At 37.9% G+C, this 25,437-nt stretch overlaps 2 protein-coding genes across 2 annotated transcripts in view; both read right to left on the bottom strand.

Moving 5' to 3' along the window:
- Positions 1 to 976: 976 nt before the first annotated feature.
- LOC118812996 (N-acetyllactosaminide beta-1,3-N-acetylglucosaminyltransferase 3-like) lies at positions 977 to 16,100 on the bottom strand. Its single transcript, XM_036578104.1, has 3 exons — positions 16,042 to 16,100; positions 9,170 to 9,210; positions 977 to 2,121 (listed from the first exon to the last, which is right to left on the bottom strand). The coding sequence occupies exons 2-3, from the start codon at positions 9,195 to 9,197 to the stop codon at positions 977 to 979; spliced, it is 1,173 nt and encodes a 390-aa protein (XP_036433997.1). The 5' UTR covers positions 9,198 to 9,210; positions 16,042 to 16,100.
- A 6,978-nt stretch (positions 16,101 to 23,078) lies between these two features.
- Positions 23,079 to 25,437, bottom strand: part of LOC118813990 (guanylate-binding protein 1-like) — a 36,597-nt gene continuing 34,238 nt past the window's right edge. The window contains exon 13 of the mRNA XM_036579650.1: positions 23,079 to 23,332. Within this exon, the coding sequence (XP_036435543.1) occupies positions 23,204 to 23,332 (129 nt within the window). The 3' untranslated portion in view covers positions 23,079 to 23,203. The remainder of the gene's footprint in view (positions 23,333 to 25,437) is intronic.

The following is a 25,437-nucleotide window of genomic DNA, read 5'->3' as shown; positions in this document are numbered from 1 at the left end:
TCCGGGTGCTAAACTGACCTGCCTGCAGTCCAGACCTGTCACCACTGAAAACATTTTTGGCACATTACGAAATGAAAAATACAACAAAGGAGACCCCGAACTGATGAGCAGCTGAAATCCTATGTTAAACAAGAACAGGAAAACATTTCACTTTCTAAACTACAGCAGTGTCTCCTCAGTTCCCAAACACTTACAGAGTGTTGGTAAAGAAGAGGTGATGAAACACAGTGGTAAACAGGCCCCCGTCCCAACATTTTTGAAATGTGTTGCTGGCATCAAATTCAAAATGGGCATATATTTTTTTAAAAACAATAGAATTTCTCAGTTTCACCATTTGATATGTTGCCTTTTTAATATTTCCTTTAAATATATGGTTTACATGATTTGCATATCATTGCATTCTATTTTTCTTTACATTCTGCACAGCATCCCAACTTTTTTGGAAATGGGGTTGTATTATACATACCAGGACCGTATGATAAATTGTATTTTCATTATTATCACAATATGAACTACTCACCAATAAAAATGCTTCAAACATGATTATTCTCCCTGTTGTATATGAAATGAGCAGTAAAGGCTTCTGTTACAACAAACTTGCCTCACCATAAAGATCTAAATATTTGTTAATTTGTATTTGTTTTTGTAGACTTTATAGAAAAACCTATTTCAGGGAATGCTGAATGTTTGTCAACCTTATCACACACACACAAAACTGGGCTAGCAGGTCTGGAGTAGCTATTACATCATTATTTTGCACAATAACCCACCAGTCAGAGGCACAGTATTTTACCCATAATTTATCACTTCTCATATCAGCATTGAGCTATTCGACACTTTCGTTGAACAGATGTTCAACATGTCCATATTGTGTAAACCATGTACATACACATGTACACCTGCATTATACTGTACGTTGCTGTGGATGAAAGTGTACATTAAATAAATTTGTGCAAAACCTTTCAAGAGTCTTGTGTTAAAGAGAAATGAATGACTTTCCACATTTCAGATCTTGCCGGTGGACTTCGTGCCACATGATGTACATTTCATGAGGCAGGAATCTGTGGACTAGGATAATTTCACGATAATAGCAAGGGTCATAAGGGTCCAGCTGTTTGGAGGGAACATCTAGGCCAAGAGGCCAAAAGCCCATGTGGGACGAGGGTTTCAGCCCAGCTTTCTCCAGACACATTCCCATGTAAACATCATCTATGGGCAGAATGGTGATGGAGTGAGACATATTGTAGATGGTCTTAGCAGTAAAACGTGAAAGCAGGAAGCCTCCTCCGCTGCAATAGGGAGGATACCTATCAGATTCCTGCACTTGGACCGGGACATAATATTTGCTGGCCGCTTCCCGGATTGGTTCATTATATTGAATCAAGTAGCCAACAAACAAGTGTTTGTTGGCATCATCACCCAAACCTTGGAGATACACCAACATGTTTTCTGTGTTGGCGAAAATGTCATCATCCCCGTTGAGCAGGAAGTGAGCATTGGGGCAAAATTTCTCCATCCATTCCAAGAAAAGGATCTGCTTGAGTGTGAGGTTGAGGAAGGAATCATGAAAGTCCCACTGCAGAATGTCCTTGTGTTCACGGTTCTCTGCTTCCAGGAGTTTGTTCAGCCTCTGCTTCTCAAAGCTCTGTCCAGCAGTCCCGGATATAAACACGGTACGAATCCAAACGCCGTTCTGCAGCCTCTCGGCAGCCCATGTTTTCCGCAGCACCTCCCGTCTCTCGTAATTGTGTGGAGAACTCTTGATGACCAACAAAAGAAACACGTCTGAAGATCGCTCAGGGCCACCACACTTGTCAGGAACGTTGAGCAACATCGGGAAATGCCGACAATGGCGGTAATACAGGAAGTCCTGAATACGCTGGGGCAAGGAGGAAAATCCACTGATGTTGGAAGCAGATGAGTTCTGTTCACATTTGGGAGGTAAACTTGAAAAAGATTTAGGTGTCCAAGCGTCAATTTCCAGATTCTGTTTATCTCCTGATAGTGCAGGCTCCTTTTGGTTCTTGTCCTGGACTTTTATTCTCCGCAATATGAGCAAGCACAAAGTGCCAGTAACGAATACAGCTGCCATCTCCCGCTTCCACCTCCTCACCCGGATCCCTGCACAGAAGAGTAGACAGTTAGCAAGTTAGGTTTTCTGGCAAAAGTAAAAGGAAACACATTCTGCAATCATATAAACATAAACTTCACCCCAAAAATAGGTCACCCTAGAAATTCATTTGGTGGAGAATGTGGGCTAAAATGTAACACTTTATGTAACTAAACAGGTTACAGTAGCACATGCTTTTGGTCATCTTCCCGTATCACCATAGTCATCTGTGAATTTTGACAGCAATCAGACAGATGTTTCTCCAGATTCACCCTGAAGACTTTTTATACCATTGTAATGGTGGCAGATGGAACCAGATGCTCGCCGCAGAGGCTTGAGTTCAAAACTTTAATATCAAAAGGGCAATCCACACTCAGAGTCGGTAAACACAAGCAGCAGTTCGAAAACCAGACATTCAGAACAGAATTGAAGTCAAACAGAAAACACAGAGTAGCAGAAAACAAGAACATGGAAATGCACATTGGTGCGATGATACTTCGCAAAGAAACTAGACTAGGGCCAGGCTTATATACTAAACTAACCAAAACATGAAATGAGGAACAGGTGTGTATAATTAGAAGTCAGGCGAATTGGAACAGGGATAGGTGGATTTCTGAGAGTCCAGTGTTGTGCTGCAGCGAGGAGTTTTACTTTGTGCCCAGACAGAACAAGAGGCTACAATTCTATGTACATCATGTTTAAGAGACTCCCGACAATAACGACTAAGAAGGAGTTGTTGAGTTCGTAGCTCACCAAGGTGACCGGAGCTGAGAGAGGAGTGAGCCCATGTTATTAAACAATCCCAAATTTAATCAGGCACATAGAGCTTGTTGGGTGGACAATGAGAAGGAACATCAAGACTTTCTAATGCTTTGGTTATCTCTTCGTCAGTCTCTTAGCGTATGGAGGCGATTTGTACACTAGTAGGGAGAATAGGCTCAGGCTCAGACAGAGTCTCTGTCTCTTGGTCACTCTGATGAATGCGAGACAAGGCATCTGCTTTAAAATTACAAGAACCATAGCAGTATAAGATGCTAAACTGAAATCAAGAGAAAAACAGGGACCATCTAGCTTGCCTTGAGTTGAGACGCTTCGCTGAACGTAGATACTCAAGATTTTTGTGATCGGTGAGGACCAAGAAAGGGTGACTCCTCCTCTAGGGCCAGTTTAACAGTCCTCGTTTCTCTGGCTCTCCACTGCACTGCAATAAAATAGCACCGACTCCAGTTTCAGAAGCATCCACCTCCACCACGAAAGGCTTAGATGGATCAGGATGTGAAAGCCGTTTTGAGCTTTTGGAAGGCAGTGTCTGCAGCTGGACCTCACATTAACCTTTTTGATGCTCCCTTGAGCAAGGCTGTAAGAGGGGAGGCGATAGAACTGAAATTACGAATAAAATGTTTATAGAAATTGTCCATTTCTATAGAATAGAAATTGTCTATCAGCAAAACCTAAGAATCTCTGAAGTTCTTTTGATACTTTGAGACTGTGGAGGTCTAATTTAGTAAAAACTGAGCACCTCAAAGCTGCTCTAAAGCAGCAGGGATCAAAAGGAGTGGATAAGCAAATTTTTTGGTGACATTATTGAGGGCATGATAGTCTATGCATGGTCCGAGACCACCATCCTTCTTCTTGATGAAGAAGAAGCCAGATGCAACTGGAGATGTGGTAGGACAAATAAACCCTTGAGCTAACACCTCAAATGATATACTCTCCCATGGGCTTCTCCTCCTCATGTAAACAGATAGACACAAGGTTTGGGCAAAGTGGCTCCCTCTACAATGTCAATGAAGCAGTCGTAGGGACGATGCGGAGGAAATTTAGGGGCATTCTTCTTGGTGACTACTTCACTAAGATCTGAATATTCGATGGGGATTTGTGCAGAGTGTGTGGTTTCTGGGCTTTCTATGGAGGTTGAACTGAGTCTAAGTGTGGGGGAGGTGAGACAGTAAGAAAAAAGTAATCTGACCAAGCAGTGATTTCTCTATCCGACCATGAAATTGTTTTTCAGAACGCTCTACATTCCATTTAAACCTATTAAAGAATAAAAAAAATGAGATTAAAGCACATTTTAGGAACAATACTGTTCTCATTTTTTTTTAACCCCTGAAGTAAGAAGTGGCAAACACATGCCTGTAAACTAGGACATCGGGGTAGACTGCCCTGTTCACAGCAGCCTAATTATTCTGCCCATAAGAGCTGCTGTTCCTACAGCCAACACTCATATCAAGTGTCCCTGCACTCTCAGAAATAAAAGGTACAAAAGGCCCAATCCCATTTCACCCCTCGTCCCTACCACGGTGCCCTTAGCCCTCTGTTTTGCATGTTCACATCTAGGGTAAGGGTGTCCCAATTTTTGTTGAGATAGAGGGGTAGGGCGAAGTGTTAGGACTACATGACCCTCAGAGGCACATTCTAAACGGAGTTTAGGCAAGATGGCTGCGCGAGCGACCAAAGAAACCCATGAATGTCAGAATTTTCTCGGTTACAAAAAATACGATAACCATTGTTTTATCTTAGTTTAATGTTGTTTCAGCGTATTATGGTCGTTTTCTTCATAACAAGCATTAAAAAAAAAAAACACGCTAATAGCAGGCTAATGTCTCAGTAGCTAGCTAGCTAACTTTCCCGTTCTACCTTAAATAGTCCAGCAGTTCTGATGTCTGTTGCGCCAGAATGTAACTGCTGCACCTTTTAAAGGTGGAACGGGAAAATTCGAACAAGAAGCTGGCGAATAGCGGACTTCGGCTTCGTATCACCAATGAATTAGCGGTGGGCAATAATAAATAATTGTCTTATACCCCATCTTTGAAAGCATTTCATGCTACAGAGCAGCGCTACTAGGCTATTAATGAAGCAATGTTTTGGTTTTTTTTTTAATTTGAGGGTTCTCCCATTTTGTAGGTCAAGATTTCAACCACTACCCCTTGTAACTCAGTTCCAAGAGGTTAGGGTGACACTCGAAAACAAGGGGTAGGGGTAAAAAGAAGAAATGGGATTGGGCCAAACTGTCACTGGGGCAGTACCCCTCTTGTCACTGGGGTGGAACCCTCAAAAAGGTCAATCTCAGTACCTTTAGTCAGGGAACATAACTGTACCATAGTCCACTGAAATGATGAAATGAAGTTGTATTGACTCCACACACCCCGTCTCGTCTCCAGGCTTTTTATTTTATTGCTCTGTTTCAAAATATTACTTCACGAAAAGATAAATATTTTTTACTTGATAACTTATTTAAGGTGCACAATCAGACCTTAAAACCAGTGTTGTACCGTTGAAGGAACATTTACACTGTTTGTATCTTAACAAAAAATTTACCAGCACAGAACCTTTATAAGTGTGTAGTGAGCATGTAGTTTAATCTCTCGGCCTCTAGATGTCACTGTCACAAACTGTGAGCTTCTCACTGTCGCACTCTGAGTCCTCAGAAGAGACAGTAAGAGAACTGGACTGTTCACAGGTCTCAGCAGCTCCACCACTGGTTCCATCAGGTTGGGCTGTTTCTTGTGGCTCTGGAACTGGCTGAAGGTGTCACTGATTCCTTCTGATCTTGTTTCAGAAGACTTACTTTGGACTGTTTTCCACCCTTTTCACCCCTTTTGTCTAGTCTTGGACCCTTTGTCCTGGTTGTTGTATCGACAAAAGAGCTTTTAGGCAAGTGTTTATTAGATGAAGAACGTAACAGACAAGACTTTATATTAACCAACTTAAAAGTGACAGACGGGCCTGCTGAGACCGTGAAATATCGCTAGTTGCTTTCAGGTGGGTGAGGGGAAAGGTGATATTTTTACCAACCATAATGATATAGCATGGCACTGCTAGTTTGAAAAGTTAATATGCCGATCATTAAATTGATGAATAAATGGATTAAAAATAACTTGCTCACTTATCAGTGTTATACATTATCATTTAGCTTTTATTTGTTGAAAAGTGTAACATTGTTGTAATTCTTGCTTTCAAATTTTTGAAAGATGTATTTAGCTTTTTATTTCATTCTAATCTCATTTTTGCTTTGAAAAATAAGTCATCAACGAATATTTTCCATCATAGTTTCGCTAATGAAAGCTAACAGTCCTATTCCATGCCGGCTTTTGCTGAATTTTACTGTAAATTTCATCTCAGTAAGGTCTGTATGCAAGGCCTTCTAAGAGCTCCGCTGACACAGTCCACCTTCCGACTGATGTGCACTCAAGCCGAGCGTTTGGCATCATTTTGGCCTCCAGTTCTTCTGTTTGTTTCCCGTCTGTGCTGCTCTCATCCAACTTCCGCAGCTTGGACCTTCGTGACTGGCTTCCATTTCCTCACTGGTTCAGGTTCACAGCATTGTCTGGCACGCTGCTCTCTCTTTCTGCAGTACCTGCACACCAGTCGCTCTGCCGCCCGGCCTGGGTCTGTCTCCAGTGGCCGAGTCATCGTAAGAGGGAGTAGGTGGCTCCCGGTTCTGGTGGGAGGCCTGTGCAGAATGCATGAGTTCTGGCGTGTACCTATAAAGGATGTGTGCTGTTGACGGTGGAGAGGAGGGCCGTTGCTGCTGTCATCAATCAGTAGCACCAGACTTGACACAGTGAGCTGTGGGAGGAGGACGCAGAGCTCTCATCTCACGGTGCGCAGAGGAGAGAGAACATCAGTTCCAATTACCCCACTGACAAGACACCTACAGCAGTAATTACATCTTTCTCTTATCAATTATCAGGAGCTAACAGCTGTTTAAACAAATTAAGTTCAGCCACATGTGATCTTTACCCTGGATCAAAATGATATTTTAACTATGGGAACCTGTCCTCTGTCAAAAAGGTGCTTTTACAGATGCTTTTAAAACTGCCCTGGTGAACTACATTTTCCAACCTTCAAATTTCAGATCTTCATTTTTTAAGTCTTAGAAGAAGTTGCTTTCAAACTATTAAAAATGTGTATCTCAATGTAAAATAGCAACGAACTTCTGTTTTTCATCATCTGCAGTACATAATAACATTAAAAGATTTAGAGAATCTGTAGAAATCTCTGTATGTAAGGGACAAAGCCAAAAAAAAATAAAAAATTATATATATATATATATATACACACACACACACACACACACACACACACACACATATATATATATACACACACACACACACACACACACACACACACACACACACACACATACATATACATATACATATACATATATATATATATATATATATATATATTTGCTGGTCGTGATCTTTTTCTCTAAAATGCAAAGAAGAAACCAAATATAAACAGGATCCAGAAACACCGTCACCTTCTCTGGGCCCGAGCTCATTTAAAATGGACTGAGGCGAAGTGGAAAAGTGTCCTGTGGTCTGACGAATCAACACTTGAAATTCTTTTTGGAAATCATGGACACTGTGTCCTCCGGGCTAAAGACCCCTCAGCTTGTTTTCAGTGCACAGTTCAAAGCCAGTATTCATGATGGTGTAGGGGGGCATTAGTGCACAAGGCATGGGAGACATGTATACATGTTTTGGCAACATATGCTGCCATCCAGAGGACGTCTTTTTCAGGGAAGTCCTTGATTATTTCAGTAAGACAATGTCAAACCACATTCTGCATGTACTACAACAGCATGGCTCCATAGTAAGAGTTCAGGTGCTAAACTGACCTGCCTGCAGTCCAGACTTGTCACCACTGAGTTTGTTAAAAGAAGAGGTGAAGAAGCACAGTGGTAAACATGCTCCCGTCCCAACTTTTTTGAAATGTGTTGCTGGCATCAAATTCAAAATGGGCATATGTTTCAACATTTGATATGTTGTCTTTCTACTATTTTCAGTTAAATATAGGGTTTAAATGATTTACACATCATTGCATTCTGTTATTTACATTTTACATAGTGTCCCAACTTTTTTGGAAACAGGGTTGTAAAAAAAAAATCTTCTATTTGGTTTTATTGGATCTTAGTGCAGCTTTTAATGTACAAGATTCTAACACACTTTTTTGAATAATGTGTACACTCTTAAAAATGATGGTTCCTCAAGGGTTCTTTAGTAAAGAAAATGGTTTTATATAGAACCATGAATACTGAACCTTTAATCATGCAAAGGGTCTGTTATCAGATTCATGGGGAATGTGCTGTAGATGGCTCTATATAGAACCTTTTTGAAAAAGGGATCTATATAGCACCAAAGAGTTCTTTTATTTAGACGATGTCAAGCTTGTAAGAAAGTGTACAGTATACAGTTCTTCTATACACTATAAACATTTGAAAAAATACAAACAAATAAATACAGTGAAAAGAGTAAGAATGTGTTTTGTGGTTAGAAGAGTTAATTAGATCTACAGTTAGAAGACCACAAGTTCGGTTCCTGAACAACAGAATTAAATTGAACCCAATAAAAAAGGAAATTAAAGACCAGATTCATTAAGAGAGGAGCTATTATCGACACTTTGCGCTGGAGTAGGACAGTTCAGTAAGTTATCTGCTACAAACTTCCATGCAAATGAGTACAAAAGAAACTTCGCAATTTACATATGACCAGTGCAATATAACCACGTGTTTGGATCACATGTTTTGTATGAAAACTCTTTTCTGGCTTAAACTGGTTTTCATTCAGCTCTGAATCAGAGTCAAATTGTTTTGACTTATTAAGTCAAAATAATGCTTTATCTTCTCAATGTATTTACTTAGTTTTACTTACTAAGTCAAATGACAAAGGTAAGAGTGTTGTTGAGAGAGTTTACTTCAACATAAGTAATTATTTTGAAAAAATAAGACATTATTTTGACATTAATAATATATCTGAAATGAGATTTTGGCTGTTTTGTGGCTAGTGGTTTGAGCAGAGCAGAGTTCTGTGCATGTGAAATTGTAAAATGCCTGTTAATTTTACTGAAGTGAGCTCAGGTTGTTTGGGAATTGTATGTTTTTAAGCATAACCTCTTAACTACATGCAGTGGTGACATTTCTGGTCTTTTCACAGCGTTAAACAGTGCAGAGTCGGCATTATCAGATAGATCCAAATGTAGATTGTGAAATGAAATTTATTTATAAACATCAGATTTAAATGAAAACAGAATTGTGAATCTACTCACTGCAGATCCACCGCAGTATCTTCATCATCAACTGATGTCACCTGAAAGCAAATCCAGATAGAAGAACATTACACTTTGCTTGTAAAATGTGTTTTAATATAGTTTTTATTTCTGTATTGTACAGTCTTGGTCAAATTACACTTTGTTGATTGTCAAAAATAAATCAAATAAATCAAATAAATAGGTGGCACACAGAGTGATTCAGAGTGGTTTGGTGTGAAATGGTTCAGATCTCTTTACAGTGGTGGTGATAGGAACCAGGGGTCGGTCGCCATGACTACAACACAAATATAGACATTTTATTTACTATCCAGAACCACCAGTGAACCTACACGAGTCTTCTGAGTTTATATGGAATGTTGATAATGGAAAATAGTGGAAAACCTGGAATAATAAGTTTTCTTTGGTGACTATTTTGTCTTGCAGCACCCTGCATGTATCCCTCCACCATGAATGGATTTTAAAAAGCTTCTCTGAATGACTTTGCATCTTTACAACATAAATCGTCTAAAATCAACCATTTTATTATGCACTGATTCTGAAAAATTTTAATAAAAAAAAAGATGTAAAGATGTTTTCTTTGGGGACTTTTTTGACTTTTGTGTCTGAGACGTTGTTTGACAATAGTTTGGGGAAGATTTTGTTCAAAACATTTTTTAAACTTCATTCATGGTGGAGGGATACATGCAGGGCGCTGTGAGGCAAAATAGTCCCCCCAAAAAAACTTATTATTTCAGATTTTTGCACTATTTTTCCCCATCATAATCATTCCATATAAACTCAGAAGACTCGTGTAGGTTCACTGGTGGTTTTGAATCAAGTCAAATGAAAGCAAACAATAACAAGAGCAAAATGAACAGAGAATAAGGTTTAACCATTAATATAAAATATTAGAATAGAGAAAAGACAGTAGGTACACTGTAAAAAGCCGCTCGTCAGTTAAACCTATATATGTTAATATTTTATTCAGTCTAAATAAATACTTTGAATGAATGATTCTTTTGAACAAAGTGATTTTTTGAGTTAAATAAAATTAGTTCAGTTGCTTGTTACCACATTATTATTATTTTTTTAACAGTGTAGTGATAGTAAAGATAGTAATAGTGGATAGTAAACAAAATGTCTATTTGTGTTGTAGTCATGGTGACCCCTGGTTCCTATCACCACCACTGAAATTACTCCAACAATTTAATTGGATAGACACCTTATATTTGGTAGATATATGGAGACTTACACATCCTACTGACAGAGTTTATTCTTTCTTCTCTCCAGTCCATAAGTCTTTTACACATTGATTATTTCCTGCTAGATTCTACGTTGTTATCATCTGTTGAAACAGTAACATCACCCAGCTAGAACATCTGATCACTCGCTACTGTCCATGGAACTAAACATTGAGGAGCTTACAGCCAGTGGTGCTTTGATCCTACTCTTTTATCAGATAAGCAGTTCAATTACTTGCAAGAGCAGATTTCCTATTTTATCACAGAGAATTTCCCATTTTATGGGAATCTCTAAAGGCTGTCAGAGAGGTCATATCAAAGCATTCATCACTAATAAAAAGAAAAGGGAGAGTATTATACTAAAAGATCTAGAACGTGACCTTTCAACTCAAGAACACATTTACAAAAACAGTCCTACTCTTTACTTAAAATATCAATACAGTACTGTTCTTTGCGCAAATAGTTAACTCACTGCTTGCTAAAACAAAAATATTTTTAGCTGGGGGACTGTCAGGGGATGGTAAGGGGCTCAAGCACAGAGAGGAAAACCCATGTGTACCAGGTTTTAATTGAAATAAAGAGGATGCTAAGTGGGGAGTGATTATACTTTGGTGTGGAATCCCCTCAGACCTGGATTGAACCTGCGATCTACTGATTAGCAGTCCAAGGTGTTCTCGCTCTAACCAGGAGTGCTGGCGGAGGAAAAAATGACACCTCTAGTGTTTTTGGGTGGAAAATGATGGGAAAAGGCCAAACAAAGGAGGCTCCCAAAATGGTGTATTTAAAAAAGGAAGTTCTCTAGAACAACACAAAACAAACAAAAGGGGAGGATTAATTTATGAGGACAGAGATTCTTCTCAGCCCTCATTGTGGTTTTTTTCCACTTTTTTATATGGAACTGTTTGCCTCGTTGATTTACTCTAGGAGGTTTTTTTTTCCTTTCTCTTTGACTGGAGACAGTTGGAGTCATTTCTTCTCTCTGTGTGTTTGAGAGCTGTTTGTCTTTTTCTTTCTTTTTGTTCCTTTTCTGTTCCCACTCTTAATACCATACCAGTCACCCCTCTACAAAGGTGTGACACTAAGTGCCGTTTGCCGCTGTCTTAAGTACAGCACTCGGCAGGTGAGCCCAATTGGCCTGATTACCCCAGGGAAGGGTGGGAATTAGAGTTTCCACAGCCACTGTTTCTTCACCTCCCTAACAGCCACCTACGCCCTCTGCTGGCAGCCTGTGGTGTGGACCAATTCCTTATAGGGACAAGCCCCACAGGTTACTCGCTAGACAACAGAAGCTCTCACAGTTTACTCGGGCCATCCATAGATTACGAAACAGATTAACAGGTAAACAGGTAAATCTATAACAGATCCAGTCAAGATAAATAAACGTTTTGCACATCTTTATGAGGAGTTATTCCAGTCCAAATGTAAAACCACTGATTCCCAGATCATGAACTAATTCCTAGACAGTTTTCAGCTCCCTGCATTAGACAAAGAAGCAGCAAAGGTGATGGATGCTGATATAACATTGGACAGTTAAACAGGATTCCAGCTTGCATAGCTTGCATCCCATAGATACAGTCCCAGTGATTTGAGTTGGAGTTCTTGACCATAAAAAAAAAATACTGATTTTTCCTGCATATTAATTAATATGCACAAACAATTGTGGGATCCATTGTTCATATTGCACAGTGGTGGTCGAACAGCATTAAGTTTTCAGATAGTGAACAGCATGGCCCTTGACTGATATGGCTCTAATATTTGTTTTTTTATTGATGTTTTAGGAAATGAGAATAAAACTATCACAGTATTTCTTATAGAGCCATGGTTATCAAATCGGTCCTCAGCACCTTCTAGACAGTCCACATCTCTATGTGTTGTTGAGAGCTGAGGTCAAATATAATGTTGGAAAAGTGTGTTTGCAAAACATGTTAAAGCATGAATTGTCAGATGATTTGACAGATGTCCTGACCAGTTGCACTTCTCCTTTTCTTCTCCTTATTTTTTAAGTAACCACTCATTTTAGCACAAATGTATTTTTGTTTTTTGCATTGTTTTTTGTTCGCTTGATTTTATATTGAAAAATTTTACTCACTTCCCAACTACATGATGCCTCTTTAATGATAATCATATGGTTAAAAATGAAAAGAGGTTGAAAAAAACAACAAAAAAGCTTGTACATGTCCATCCCCTGCTGGGTATTTTTAACTGCTTTTTGCAGCGTGTCAGTGACATGTTTATGTACTACACAGTTTCCACTCAGCAAAGTAATCTTTTTAAAACATTTTCCATCTATCCAAAATTATGATTCACATCTGTTGGACCTGCTGTGGCCTGTTCTCTTGTTATGACAAATTAAGGAGATCTGGAGGTGATTGTAAGTGTTGAATATGCATTTGGTAGCTGTTCATTGGAACTCTCAATATGCGGTCCAAAGAGGTGCAAGTGAAGGAGGCCATCATTAGGCTGAAACAACAGAACAAACCTCTCAGAGAGAGACAGCAGAAACTTCAGGAGTGACCAAATCAACTTGGTACATTCTTAAAAAGGCCTGGAAGACCACAGAACACAACTAAAGTGGATGATCACAGAACTCTTACCGTGCTGAAGAAAAACCCTTCACCACTTGAAGTCAAGGACATTCTCGAGGTAGTTGGCTATCGCAATCAAGAGATGCCTTCATTAATGTAAATACAGAAGCTTTACCTCAAGATGCAATTCTCTGGTGACACTCAAGAACTGAAACGCCAGATTAGACTTGATGCTAGAAAACGTCTAAAAAAGCCTGCCCAGTTCTGGAACGAGATGAATGATGAATGAATCCTAGATTAACTTGTACCAGAATGATGGGACGAGAAGAATATAGTGAAAGAAAGGAAGGGCTCAAGATTGGAAGCATACCACATCATCTGTGAAACATGGTGGAGGTAGTGTTATGGCATTAGCATATATGGCAGCCATTGTAACTGCGTCACTGCTATTATTGATGATGTGGCTGCTGATAGAAGTAGCAGGATGAATTCTGAAGCATATAGAACTAAACCTTCTGCTGAGATTCAGTCAAATGCTGCAAAACTGATAGGACAGCACTTCATAGTACAGATGGATGATGACCCAAACACCGCTAAAGCAACTCAAGAGCTTCTTAAGGCAAAGACATGGAATATTTGTATATGGCCAAGTGAGTCACCTGACCTCAACCCAACTGAGCATGCTTTTCACTTACTGAAGACAAAACTGAAAGCAGAAAGACCCACAAACAAGCAGCAACTGAAAGCGGCTGCAGTGAAGGCCTTGCAAAACATCTCAAGGGAGGAAACTCAGCATTTAGTGATGTCAGTGGGTTCCAGACTTCAGACGGTCATTGACTCCAAAGGATTTGCATCCGAGTATTAAAAATAATCCTTGTATTTATAATTATGTTTGTCCAATTACTTTCGAGCCAGTGAAAATAGAGAGACTATGTAATAAATGGCTGTGATTCCTGAACGGTTTATGCAATATTTGTGTTAAACCCCTTGAATTAAAGCTGAAAGTCTACACTTTAATCACATCTTGACTGCTTCATTTTACATCCATTGTGGTGGTGTACAGAGGCAAAATTACAGAAATTGTGTCTGACTTTGTGTGTGAAGACGCGTATTTTATGCCAAGTTATATTTTTTATTTATTGGATGGGTGGAAGGGAGGAGTTTGGTGGGAGAAAATTTGTCATTTATATCTATGCTATCATTGTGCTTTTTGTTTTCTGTTCAGTAAAAAAAATAAAAAGTTCACAAACTATATCAAAACATGTAAAAGCAATAAAACTTAAACAAATAACTTAAATAATTTCATGTTCTGAAAAATTGCTTAAATTTATTTGCAGGTATATTATGTGACAATAGAATGGATATAGCCAGTAACAATTAAAGTGTTGCTTTTGTAGGCATTTCAGAGAACATTGCTGTTACTGTGTAGTTTTTCATTAAAAGTTTACAATTACAATTTTACAAAGTGTACAATTATTTGTTTATGTTTACCTTGCAGTCAGCATACTGTCTGTTTTACCAGTATCATCATCAGTTTTGTTTGAAAAATAAAAGACAGTTCTAATTTCTTTAAAATGATTTTTGTTTTCTTTTATTGTTTTAGAATTAACTTTCATCTGTGGTATATAAATTATTTGTGCGTAAGAAACCAAACATTCCTGCACACTACTGCATACTGGTTTCATTGAAAATAAGATGAATTAGTCTCTGTTTTGTCTGTTTTTCATATGTGTGGCATTAACATGTATATAATATATCATGTCCCCTCAAAGCAGTAAACCCCAAAATGATTCCTGCACACATTGTTTTTCAGAAAATTGTTTTTGGTATTTTTCAAACAGTGCTTTCGTAATGTCTCAGCCGTTTAGATTTTAGCTTTCGGTTGTTATCACTACAGCAATAAATCTAATGAAATCAAGTCAATACACTCAAAAACGCTTTAAAAAGGGTTAAAAATGTTTTGTACCGCCTGCTGGGTCGGTTACGGCTTTGTTATCTCATTACAAACAGCCACAGCGCTGCTGAAGTTGCCTACCAAAATGGTGGCAGCACGATTGTGATGTCATTGGAATACTATCAACAGTTTGCTGTATGTGAAAATGGATCAAATGGACACTGATCAGTCTGCTTTACGTTCAAAGATATATGCTCTGTTCATTCTCATGTTTCACTTATTTCAACTAACTAATAAACAACTATTTTAAACCAACTAACAAACAAAACACTGGTTAGAAAGCACCAGCGTTTATGGCTTGCTTTCTCTATTCCTTGTGGTAGGATTGGTAGCGTCTTACCTAGCGAGCACTTATAAAGCTGGGGGTTATACCACACAGTAAAGAGGTGCAGTCAGAGGGAGGGACAGAGATCTTTTTCAGTTCCAGAGGGTTTGTGGTTTGTGTAGAGTTTCTGTTTGATTTATTGTTGAAAAGAGCAACAATACAAAGGAAAATAATAAATTGTTTATTAATAACAGCTAAAAATACATAATGGTTTATGAGAAATGGAGGAAGAAGTACAAATTATGCTGTTTCTGAACTGATCTTTCTTATAATTCAGTGTTGCAGCAGTTATTATTGTAATAAATCCCAATAATGCAACAAACTGCCTCATAATGTAATAGAACATCTTTGTTGTTAACATGTTTACCATTTTTTAATGTAATACCTTATTACATTATTGGGAATTTATTACATTTTCAGGTTAATCATTTGTAATTCCATAGGTGACACTTTGTTTAAGTGGTTCTTTATAGACAAAATAAACACTCAACAGACTCTCAGTAAAATCAAGAACATATCAGTGATGTAGCAGCAGTGAATACACTCAGTAGATTATCAAGAGACTTTATTTAACTGTGTAAATACGTTTTTTCTTAAATACCTTTTTTTTTTTTACTAATAGAACCGTCTGCATTGCTATAAGATCTCGTTTAGACATAGCAGAATCAGATTTGTAGGTAATAATAAAATAATCCTCCTTTACAGTAAAATAAAGCTCTGCTGATCGTTCAACACAGTTTAACAATAAATGGTCTTAAACTCTTTGTTGAAAGGACAAAACGGCTCTTCTTAACGTTTGGGTTGCCGAGCTCTGCTTTAAGAAAATATGGGAAAATGTTTCCTACCTCTTTGGAAGAAATTGGACTCCCCCTAAGGTGTAGTGGCTGAAAAGCTGTAAGTGCTGTAAGTGTGTGAAATGTGAAATGTGTTCTGGATGTTTGATGTTTGAGAGATGGCTCACTTTACTCCTCCTTTTTTTTTCTTCCCCTGCGTGTGTTGAGTTCTGGGGAAGAGAATGATATTCATATCTGTGTGTATGTATGTACTGTTTCCTATCCTCAAAATGTTATTTAAAAAATTATGAATAAATAAAATTCTTGACACCCTACAACTTAAAAAAAACTGACAAAATTTACATGAAGGAGGACTAATAAGGACTAATAAGGCCCATATAAATGCACACTTTTTAGACTTATTTTTCATTAATGATGCCTAGTCTTTGAGTAATGTTGCCTCTATTGATGGTTGAAGTGTGAGTTCAATATGAAGCTGGCAGACACTACATCTTTACAGTGTGAGTGGAAAATTCTGGTAATTCTCTGGCCCTTTTTGTGGCAACCTTGTTAATATTGTAAATGCAACTGTATGTAAACTTAGTATAACTGTGCACACTGTTCCTTTAAAGTTACGAACAGGAAGTTGCTCAGTCCGAAGTGAAACTCATCCTCTTCGCAATATCAAAACACAGAGACCTCAAACTCCCCCAGCTGGGTAACAGACACACTATTATTAAAATTAATAATAAAAGAGCAGTTGCCAGGTATGGTCAGAAAGCAAGTTGAGTTTAAAAATAATAAATTGTATATTAATAACAGCTAAAAATGCAGAATGTCTTATCAGAAATAGAGGAAGGAGTGTAAACAATGCTGTTTTTGAAGTGCCCATTCTTGTATTTCAGTACTTGCAGCACTTAATATTGTAATAAAACATAATAATATAATGAATTGCCTTATAATGTCTTAGCCATTATTGTAATAACATTTTTACCACTGATGTAATACCATACTATGTTGTTGGTAATTTATTACTTTTTCTGAGTAATGTCTAAGTTCAGATATGTAGATGTTCAACATGAGAGGAACTGAACATGCAATGGGTTTAATATAGACCATCAACATCATCAACAAGCTGTCATAGACACACTGACACTATTCTGTACCTGGAGCGTCACTGAACACCAGCATAAACCCTATTCTGAGCTCAACTTGGGAACTAACTGAAGTTCTACAGTGCTGTGCAAAGGTTTCACACTGTTTAAAACCATTTATCTGGGCAGTATGTGTGTTGTTGCCAGTAAAAACACTGTATACCATTAGAATAAGAGCAAATGTGTTTGGAATAAGTTGATATCATGTGACCTGGGTAGAACACAGGTTTGGTTCCAGTGTTCTCCAGCCATGTATTTCATTATCACATGCATTTGTTTAATTCCATCCGCGCCTGATTTAATTTAGTTACGTTTTATTAGATAAACCAGGTAAACAAACATACTGACAGGCGTAAAATCACTAAATATTGTGTTAATTATTGACATTTATTCTAATATTAGTGTTTCAGAGAATGTATGAGTAATGCACGATGAATGTTCTGATGAATGTACGTGATAAATACCCAAATAGTGATTTCGGTATTCGATCATAGGCATCTCAAATTGTTAAACAAGTACCTGTGCACATCCCTATTAAGTATACAGTAACTCACAGGTGGGTAAACTCTGTATACCTGCATATATGACCCACTCCACTGGTGACTACAGGCCAAACGTATAGAAGTAAGTATTTAGATAAATAAACATTTATTTACACACCCAAAATATTAACATCCACCCGCCTTACAGTCAGAGCTGGTGCTTTGCAGAGGGGGCAGCTTAGTGTGGACATGCATGTGTTAAAACCGCACATAAAGGCCAGAAACATGCTTCTGCATTCCACTGCAGCTAATCTCCAGACACACAGGAAATGTGTTGAAATGTTCACTCAAGAAACAGAGCAGTGCTAATATAAAGATGACAAACTAAACAAAAGAGAGTTTCTCAAGAAGGCTGTGGGTCATGTGGTCAGTTATTATAGTAACGATAGTCACACTCAAATAAGAAGCAGGAGGTACTCATGAAAATAAACTTACTGTATTAAACTCTAAATGGAGTTTGATGTATGTAAACAATCATTTTTAAAACGTTCACTACAACTTTTAAAAATTTGTTCCAACATCATTTCTCAAATATGTGTTGGGCTAAACTGACAGCTCGCCTTACACTTCCTGCACTTTTACTGTACTTCCTCCTGCTGTACTCATAACTTTATTCTTCCTTCATATTATTTTCACCACCTCATAGGCCACGTTTTATGTTTTATGTTATGTTATAACTCAGTAAATAAACAGTAACTGTGCATTAAAGTGTGCAGAAGTGTGTCTCTGTAGAGGACAAGATCACTTATTTACATTTAGAAAATAAAAAACTTATTGTTATTTAACCAGGGGTGTCCAAACTTTTGCATATGACTGTAACTGTCACCAGGTCATGAGTAAGCTCAGCTGTTAAAGGGGAATTCCAATGATTTTTGAACTTCTGTATAATCCAGTGTGTGAGATGTAAATAGAGAGATTCAGAGAGGTTTGGTGTGAAATGGTTCAGATGTCTTTACAGTGGTGGTGATAGGAACCAGGGGTCGCCATGACTACAACACAGATATAGACATTTTATTTACTATCCAGAACCACCAGTGAACCTACACGAGTCTTCTGAGTTTATATGGAATGTTGATGATGGAAAATAATGGAAAATCTGAAATAATAAGTTTTCTTTGGGGACTATTTTGTCTCACAGCACCCTGTATATTATGTATTCATAATCATTTCATTAATTACTTTCTCCAATGTGATTTTTAGAGGCATTAAAGGGGCCAAAAACATATGACACAATAAGGCGATATTGGAAAATACACGAACCATCATAATGTTTCAGGGAATATTACTGCTTGTCAGTATACTTTTATTTTAAAGTGAATTTATTCTAGTTTATGGGCTGTGCTATATTTTCACAGTGATAACACAAGGGGTTATATCACCCTTTTCTTCTGCTTGTCACTAATTAATTAGAACAAAGTCAGTGATCTAACTAGCAGCTAACAACTAGAAAAACATCAAACTTTATGCAGAGTGTTCAGGCAGTGTCTGCTCTGACTGCTAAAACATGCTGCTGTACTTAATAAACAAAATAAAACCAGTGGGTTTTTGTTGTAATTGTAAGTAACATAACAGTTCATTATTTTAGTATTCATTAATGAGTTGCAATGAGTTGTATTTATGTTATAAACAGTAACTTTATTGTAACATTATTGTGTGGTTTTGTATTTAGACAGACATGAAAACAGATTAAAATGCATATTTGTCTTATCTTTGAATGTTTCAGACTTGTTTTAAAATTGAAACTATCCATTCTGCCAATTGAGATTGTCCATTTCACAAAATAAAGCAGGCCAAGAACAAGTTTTAAAACCCTGATGCCTCAAAGCCAAGAATGGACCAGCCTCCTCTTACCTGATGGCAAATCTCAAAACTTAATCTGTACCTCGATCCTTTTGAGCTTCAAGTACAGCTCGGCTTGACCTGACATCCTTGGAAGACGAGCATCAGGACTCATTCTCTGTCCTGGAGCCCAGATGGTGAAACAAACTCCCCCTGGCTGTCCAAACAACAGACTCTCACACAGTCTTCAAACCCAAACTGAGGACCATCTCTTTGTGAAGCACTGAAGTGAACACTGAACTAAGTACTTATTGGAATGTACTGTACTGCACTTCTTCTTTGTTCAGTTTTCCATTCTAGGTATCAGCTCTAGCTTTTGTTTTCTGGCAGTGTTTGAGCTCAGGGTTAGTTTGGACTCCTGTTTGTTCTAGCTAGGAAACTTTCTCTGAGTAAGCACTTTTTTAAGTAGCTCTGGATAAGGGTGTCTGCTAAATTCTGTACATGTAACTAATTTAGATCAAATTCATAATGATGTAATGAATATTTGCAATCACTATTTCTGCATTTACTTATATAGAGAGCATTCATTCAGCTTCTCTTGTGAAATGGAGTTAAATCAGTGTTTTAGATTCTCCAGGTTCTACAGTCTATCTATGCTTCTGACTCATATTCCTCATATAAACTCTTCTTGAAATAATCCATCTAATCTGATAAAGATATTAAATATATGAATTCTAATATGTTTAAGTCAGAGTAATATTCCTGACGTTAGCAGAGAAGGAGAATGGGTAACACCTTACTGTAGGGCACTGTTCATAAGGCTACATGACAGCTACATTAGCTTGTCCTAACTGGCATAATCCTACATAAATGTTTATAAATGTGTATTCCAACAATCATCCGCTATAAAGGTTACGTTTGCCAATTTTGATCAAAGTCGGCTAAAGTAGCATTTATGACAGATGGCACCTGTTGGAATAAGCATTTATAAACAGTTATGCAGGGTTATGTCAGTCGTCATGACAAGTTTATGTAGCTGTCATGTAGCCTTATGAACAGCACCCTACAGTAAAGTGTTACCAGAGAATGCTTTACTTGCTCTGTCTGTCTGCTTATTCTCTCTCCTCTTCTCGTCATTTCTATCAGGTTAGCTGCTCTGCTCCCAGCCCTTCTCCTGCCATGCACTTGTTGTCGTTACAGTCAAACGGGCCATGTTGTTTGTTTTTTAAGAATGTATTAATTGTTAAATGCAGATAATTACTAAAAGAAGAAATATACTTGGGTAATTGTCACTATCAGCTGTAAATGAAGGGGAAAGATGTGCTTAGACACTACTGTGTGTTACTGCAGTGCTCTGACTAGTTTACTGATAACTCAGTAGTAACAATGTCAAGGTTCCAGCTGTGCATGTGTGTTTACATTTATCTTTGCATAGAACATTTTTTTAATCACAAATGAGAGTAAAACTGTCACATTGTACCACTTTCAGTTTCAACTCCTTTTTTAGGCCCATCTGGGATCTACTAATAAAGCAATCTACTCATCATTTTGAGTTTTTTTTCTCGTAAACGAACTTTATTAAACAGTAACAGCCTCTGCACCGTCTTTCAGGGACTCTAAAATACTTTATTGGAAACAGATAAACTTGAAAGTCTTATATAATCATCTAACCATGAAACACATACAGTTTACTGTAAACCTTGTTCCTGACACAGCTCACAGAAAGGTGTGTAGGTGTGCTCTAGCAGAGTGAACTGTGATCAGTCTCAGCTCTCAGAACTTTTTTCCCACATAATATCATGTTTACTTTAGTGTTTTTCTGTGCAGATTATTTCCAGTGATGTAGCCGAGTAGCTCAGAAATATGTTCAGGTTGTGACAGCGAAAATATGAAATAAACTACTTATTAACTCTACCTAAATCATTTTGTTTACTAATACTTTTGCTTGTACTTGAGTAAATTATCACTACAGTAAGAGTACTTGTACTTAAGTAGGGATTTTCAGTACTCTTTACACCCCTGCTTATACTTGTGTTGCTTAGATAGAGACATTTTGCCTCTAGACATTTCACCATTAGACTGATCTCAGTTCTTCCAGATTCACATATATATATACAGCCCAGTGAGCTAACCCTGTCTTCACAATAAGAGTCCTTGTAGAATAACCCCACGAATAAATGCTGTAGAACATTTAACCTAGATTTAACATGTCAAACACATTTCTTGGCCACAATATTGTTCAGTGCTCAGACTGACTTGTAAAGTTATAAGTGGGCAGTTAGTAGGTTGAGGGGCTTCAAATTCCTCTTGCGTTGATTTACCTACATTCAGCTTCATAATTATTGGCACCCTTGGTAAGGATGGAAAAAAAAGTCTGTGGTTAATTACTTCAATTTCAGAATGAAAACATGGGAGAAATCTGACTTTGTTTATTTATGTCTTTTGAAGTTCATTTACTCTATTTTTTTTTACATAATCATGTCACAATTATTAACATTTGTGGATTTAGTGCTTTTTGCAGCCTTCCTTTGCCAACATAACAGCATTGAGTCATTCCATAAAATGCTTGCTTTGTTGGAGAACACAGTGGAGATGAGGTTCTATCATGCATAACCACTTTTCTTTTATGCCAAACCCATGTTAACATCTATTTTTGTCTCATCTGACTATGGAACCCAATACCAAAGTTCTAGCAGTGTCTACCTTGTTGGCATGGAGGTACTCCTTACTGTGCGTGGGGGTAAAATAAACATGTCTTCTCTTCCAGACAGGTTCACTATGGCTCTGTGTGTTTTAAGCATCTAAATTACTGCCCTAAAAGTGGATATAGGCATTTTCAGAGATGTATCTTTTTCGAACTTTAACTTTATAAACACCATATGGACAAAAGTATTGGGAATACATCACACCTGCAGGAGCTTTTGTGAATCCCATTCTAAAACCACAGGCATTAATATGGAGTTGGTCCCCCTTTGCAGCTCCAACAGCTTCCATTCTTCTGGGAAGCTTCTACAAGATGTAGGAGAGTCTGTGGGAATTTCTGCCCATTCATTCAGAAGAGCATTTGTGAGGTCAGACACTAATATTAAATAAAACCATGTGGACACCCCTCCTAATTACTATGTCCAGGTGTTTCAGCAACACTCATTGCTAACAGGTGGATCAAATTAAATACAGTCTTGCAGTCTCCATAGACAAACACTGGCGAGTGCTGAAGCGCACAGTGCCTATCCTCTGCTGACTAAGGCTATGTACTTAATTGTAATCATCTGTTAGCAATGAGTGTGGCTGAAACATCTGAAGTCAATAATTAGGAGGGGTGTCCCAGTTCTTTTGTCCATATAGTGTATTATTTAACATGGTCCAGACAAGGGTGGTGATATTACAAGACCACAACTGACTTATACACTGCATAACTGAAAACTGATATATACTGCAAAAATGTATATCTTGGTAACTGAAACCATCTTAAATGAGAATATTATAAGGCTATAATAAACTAGTTTTTAGACTTCTTTGCTTGTTTTAGATAATAGTATCTAGTGAAAGTCTTATTTCATTGGCAACTAATTTTATTTTATTTCAAGAATTAATGTGGATTATTTTGCTTTTTTCAAAAAAATACATATCAGTCTACATTTTTTAATAATTTATTGTTCCTGGTAACCTTTACCTTCTGCCAGAATAGCATTGCAATCTGACATTTCCTTCTGGGTGCAACTGTATAATTCTGTTGACCTCTAAATGTGGGTCTACGCATTAAAAAAGCCTGGAAATCCATGATGTTACAGGACTTATAACATCATCACATGCTTTTATACCATGTGTAAGGAGTCTCAAAGCAGCATTCCGTGGTCCTGTTGGCTCAGGATTCCTCTTGTTCCGTTCCTGAAACCATAAAACACGAAACCCAGGTTAAACAATCTGATATCAAATAACAGTATTCCACCTCAGTAAGACACAGTGCTGATGCTGAATCCTCAGGATTGATAACATACATGTTGAAGATCACATAGCATGCAAGCTGTGCTGTTTTGCAAGCTACTTGAACACTAAAGTTTTTTCAGCTGAGTGCACTGCACAGAAAAAACGCCTCCCTAGAAACGCCTAGAAAGTGTGCAAAACAGCAAACAATATATGTCTGCTTTATTAGCCAGGTTTCCATCCAGTGGACAAAAAAAAATTCAAACAAAAACTGAAATGTTGCAAAAAAACATGTTTCCATCAACTCTGAATAAAACTCTCAATATCACATCTGTAAAAACATTTATGAGAAACGTGAACTGAGTTTACAGAGAAAGGGAAGGAGTATTTAAGGCGTGACTGATCAGAGAGATGATGAGGTGCAGGTGGCTTGATTCAGGGAACAGGGATAGTACTTGGGAGAGGGAGGCCTCTGGTGGCCAGATAGTGAATTGCTGACAAAATAATTGTTACATTATTATTATTTCTAGTTTTATCCTCAAAAATGTATCCACCTCAAGCAAATATACAAACCTTTATGCAAAGATTTGTGATTGTGTGATTCAGTATTTGCTGGACAAATATCACTTGCAGTATCAAATACATAATTGTAATTTTTACCCCCACTGTTTCTGCCAACCGTGCTGCTGTCCTAATTCCTTTGGTCATTGAAGTTTGAACCTGGAGTTATTGATTGACTCAAAGAGTAAAAAGTGAGTGAGTGAAATCAAAGCTGAGTTAAAATGAGCCCTTTCTTGGTTTTTCTCTTTGGTGCTGCTGATTTGTGATTAATCATTTCTTGACAGTTGTGTGGCTAATGTGACATGACAACCTGGTTTTATCATTACACAGTCATGTTGTTACAGGGAGGTAAACGCAGAAAGGAAAATCTGTGAGTACCAGAATTTAACTGAACCGTGCGGATAAGATTTGCTGAACGACAGGCTATGGTGGGGAACAGTGAGCGGGCTGGGGTGTGATGATTGTGAACTTTGGCGTAGAGTCACCTCAGGCCGGGATTGAACCCCTGGCAGTCTGAGGCATTATCATACAAATAAAGTACCCTAGAATGCAACAAATAATTACCCACAAACAAAACTATATTTCTTTAGAGATAATAGGATGATTCGTTTTGAGTGATCTTTTGTGTTTTTGAAGTTTTTGAGTTTTTTTTCAACCTTTTGGGATTTTTGGGCAGAAATTCTCTGGAGCTGTTTGTTTTTTTTTACAGCTCCTGTTTCTTTTCACTCTTTGTCTGAGAGCTGGTTATCTCTTTCCTTTTACTTTACAGCTCTTGTTTCTTTTCTCTCTTTTGTGTTCTGATTGCTATATCAGTCAGCCCTCTACAAAGTTGCTATGCTGAACTGCTTGTGGGCTTCTGGGAATTGGGAGTTCACTGGGCTGGTACTGCCTCGCTGCCATCGCCCTCTGCTGGTGGGCAGTGGCATGGGCTGATCCCTTACACATGTATTCTGTACTGGAACTCAAATCTGTTTTGACAGTGCAAACCTCAGTTCTACTAAAGTTGGCACAGTGTATGAAAGGCAATAACAAACAGAAAGCAGTGGTTTGTAATGTACTTTGACCTCTAAGAAAACAGTACAAAGACAAGATATCTAATGTTTTACCTTATCAACCTTATTGTTTTTTGTAAATATAGGCTCATTCTGAAACTGACGCCTGCAACAAAAATGAAAAGTCTCTGTGTGCAAAGGGCAAGTCTGAAAACCACAGCTGAGTGCACATGACCTTCGACCCCTCGGATGGTACTGCATTATAAAACGCTTCTGTGACAGATATAACCACATGGGCTCTGGAATATTTTAACAAACTTTTGTCAATAAACACAGTTTGTGACTGATGCTAAGTTTATCTCAGATAAATCTGAAGCTGACATTCTTTTTTATGATTGGCGCACTGGAAAAATAACATTGACTTCTGCAGCGTATCAGGTGTCTTTTACATGTTTCCCTGTGCACATCTTTTAAAAATGTATAGCATCAAATTCAGAATGTATGTGCTGGAAATTG

This window comes from Colossoma macropomum, unplaced genomic scaffold (assembly GCF_904425465.1).
Source record: "Colossoma macropomum unplaced genomic scaffold, Colossoma_macropomum, whole genome shotgun sequence".
Taxonomy (NCBI): domain Eukaryota; kingdom Metazoa; phylum Chordata; class Actinopteri; order Characiformes; family Serrasalmidae; genus Colossoma; species Colossoma macropomum.
This window is presented reverse-complemented; position numbering and strand designations above follow the sequence as displayed.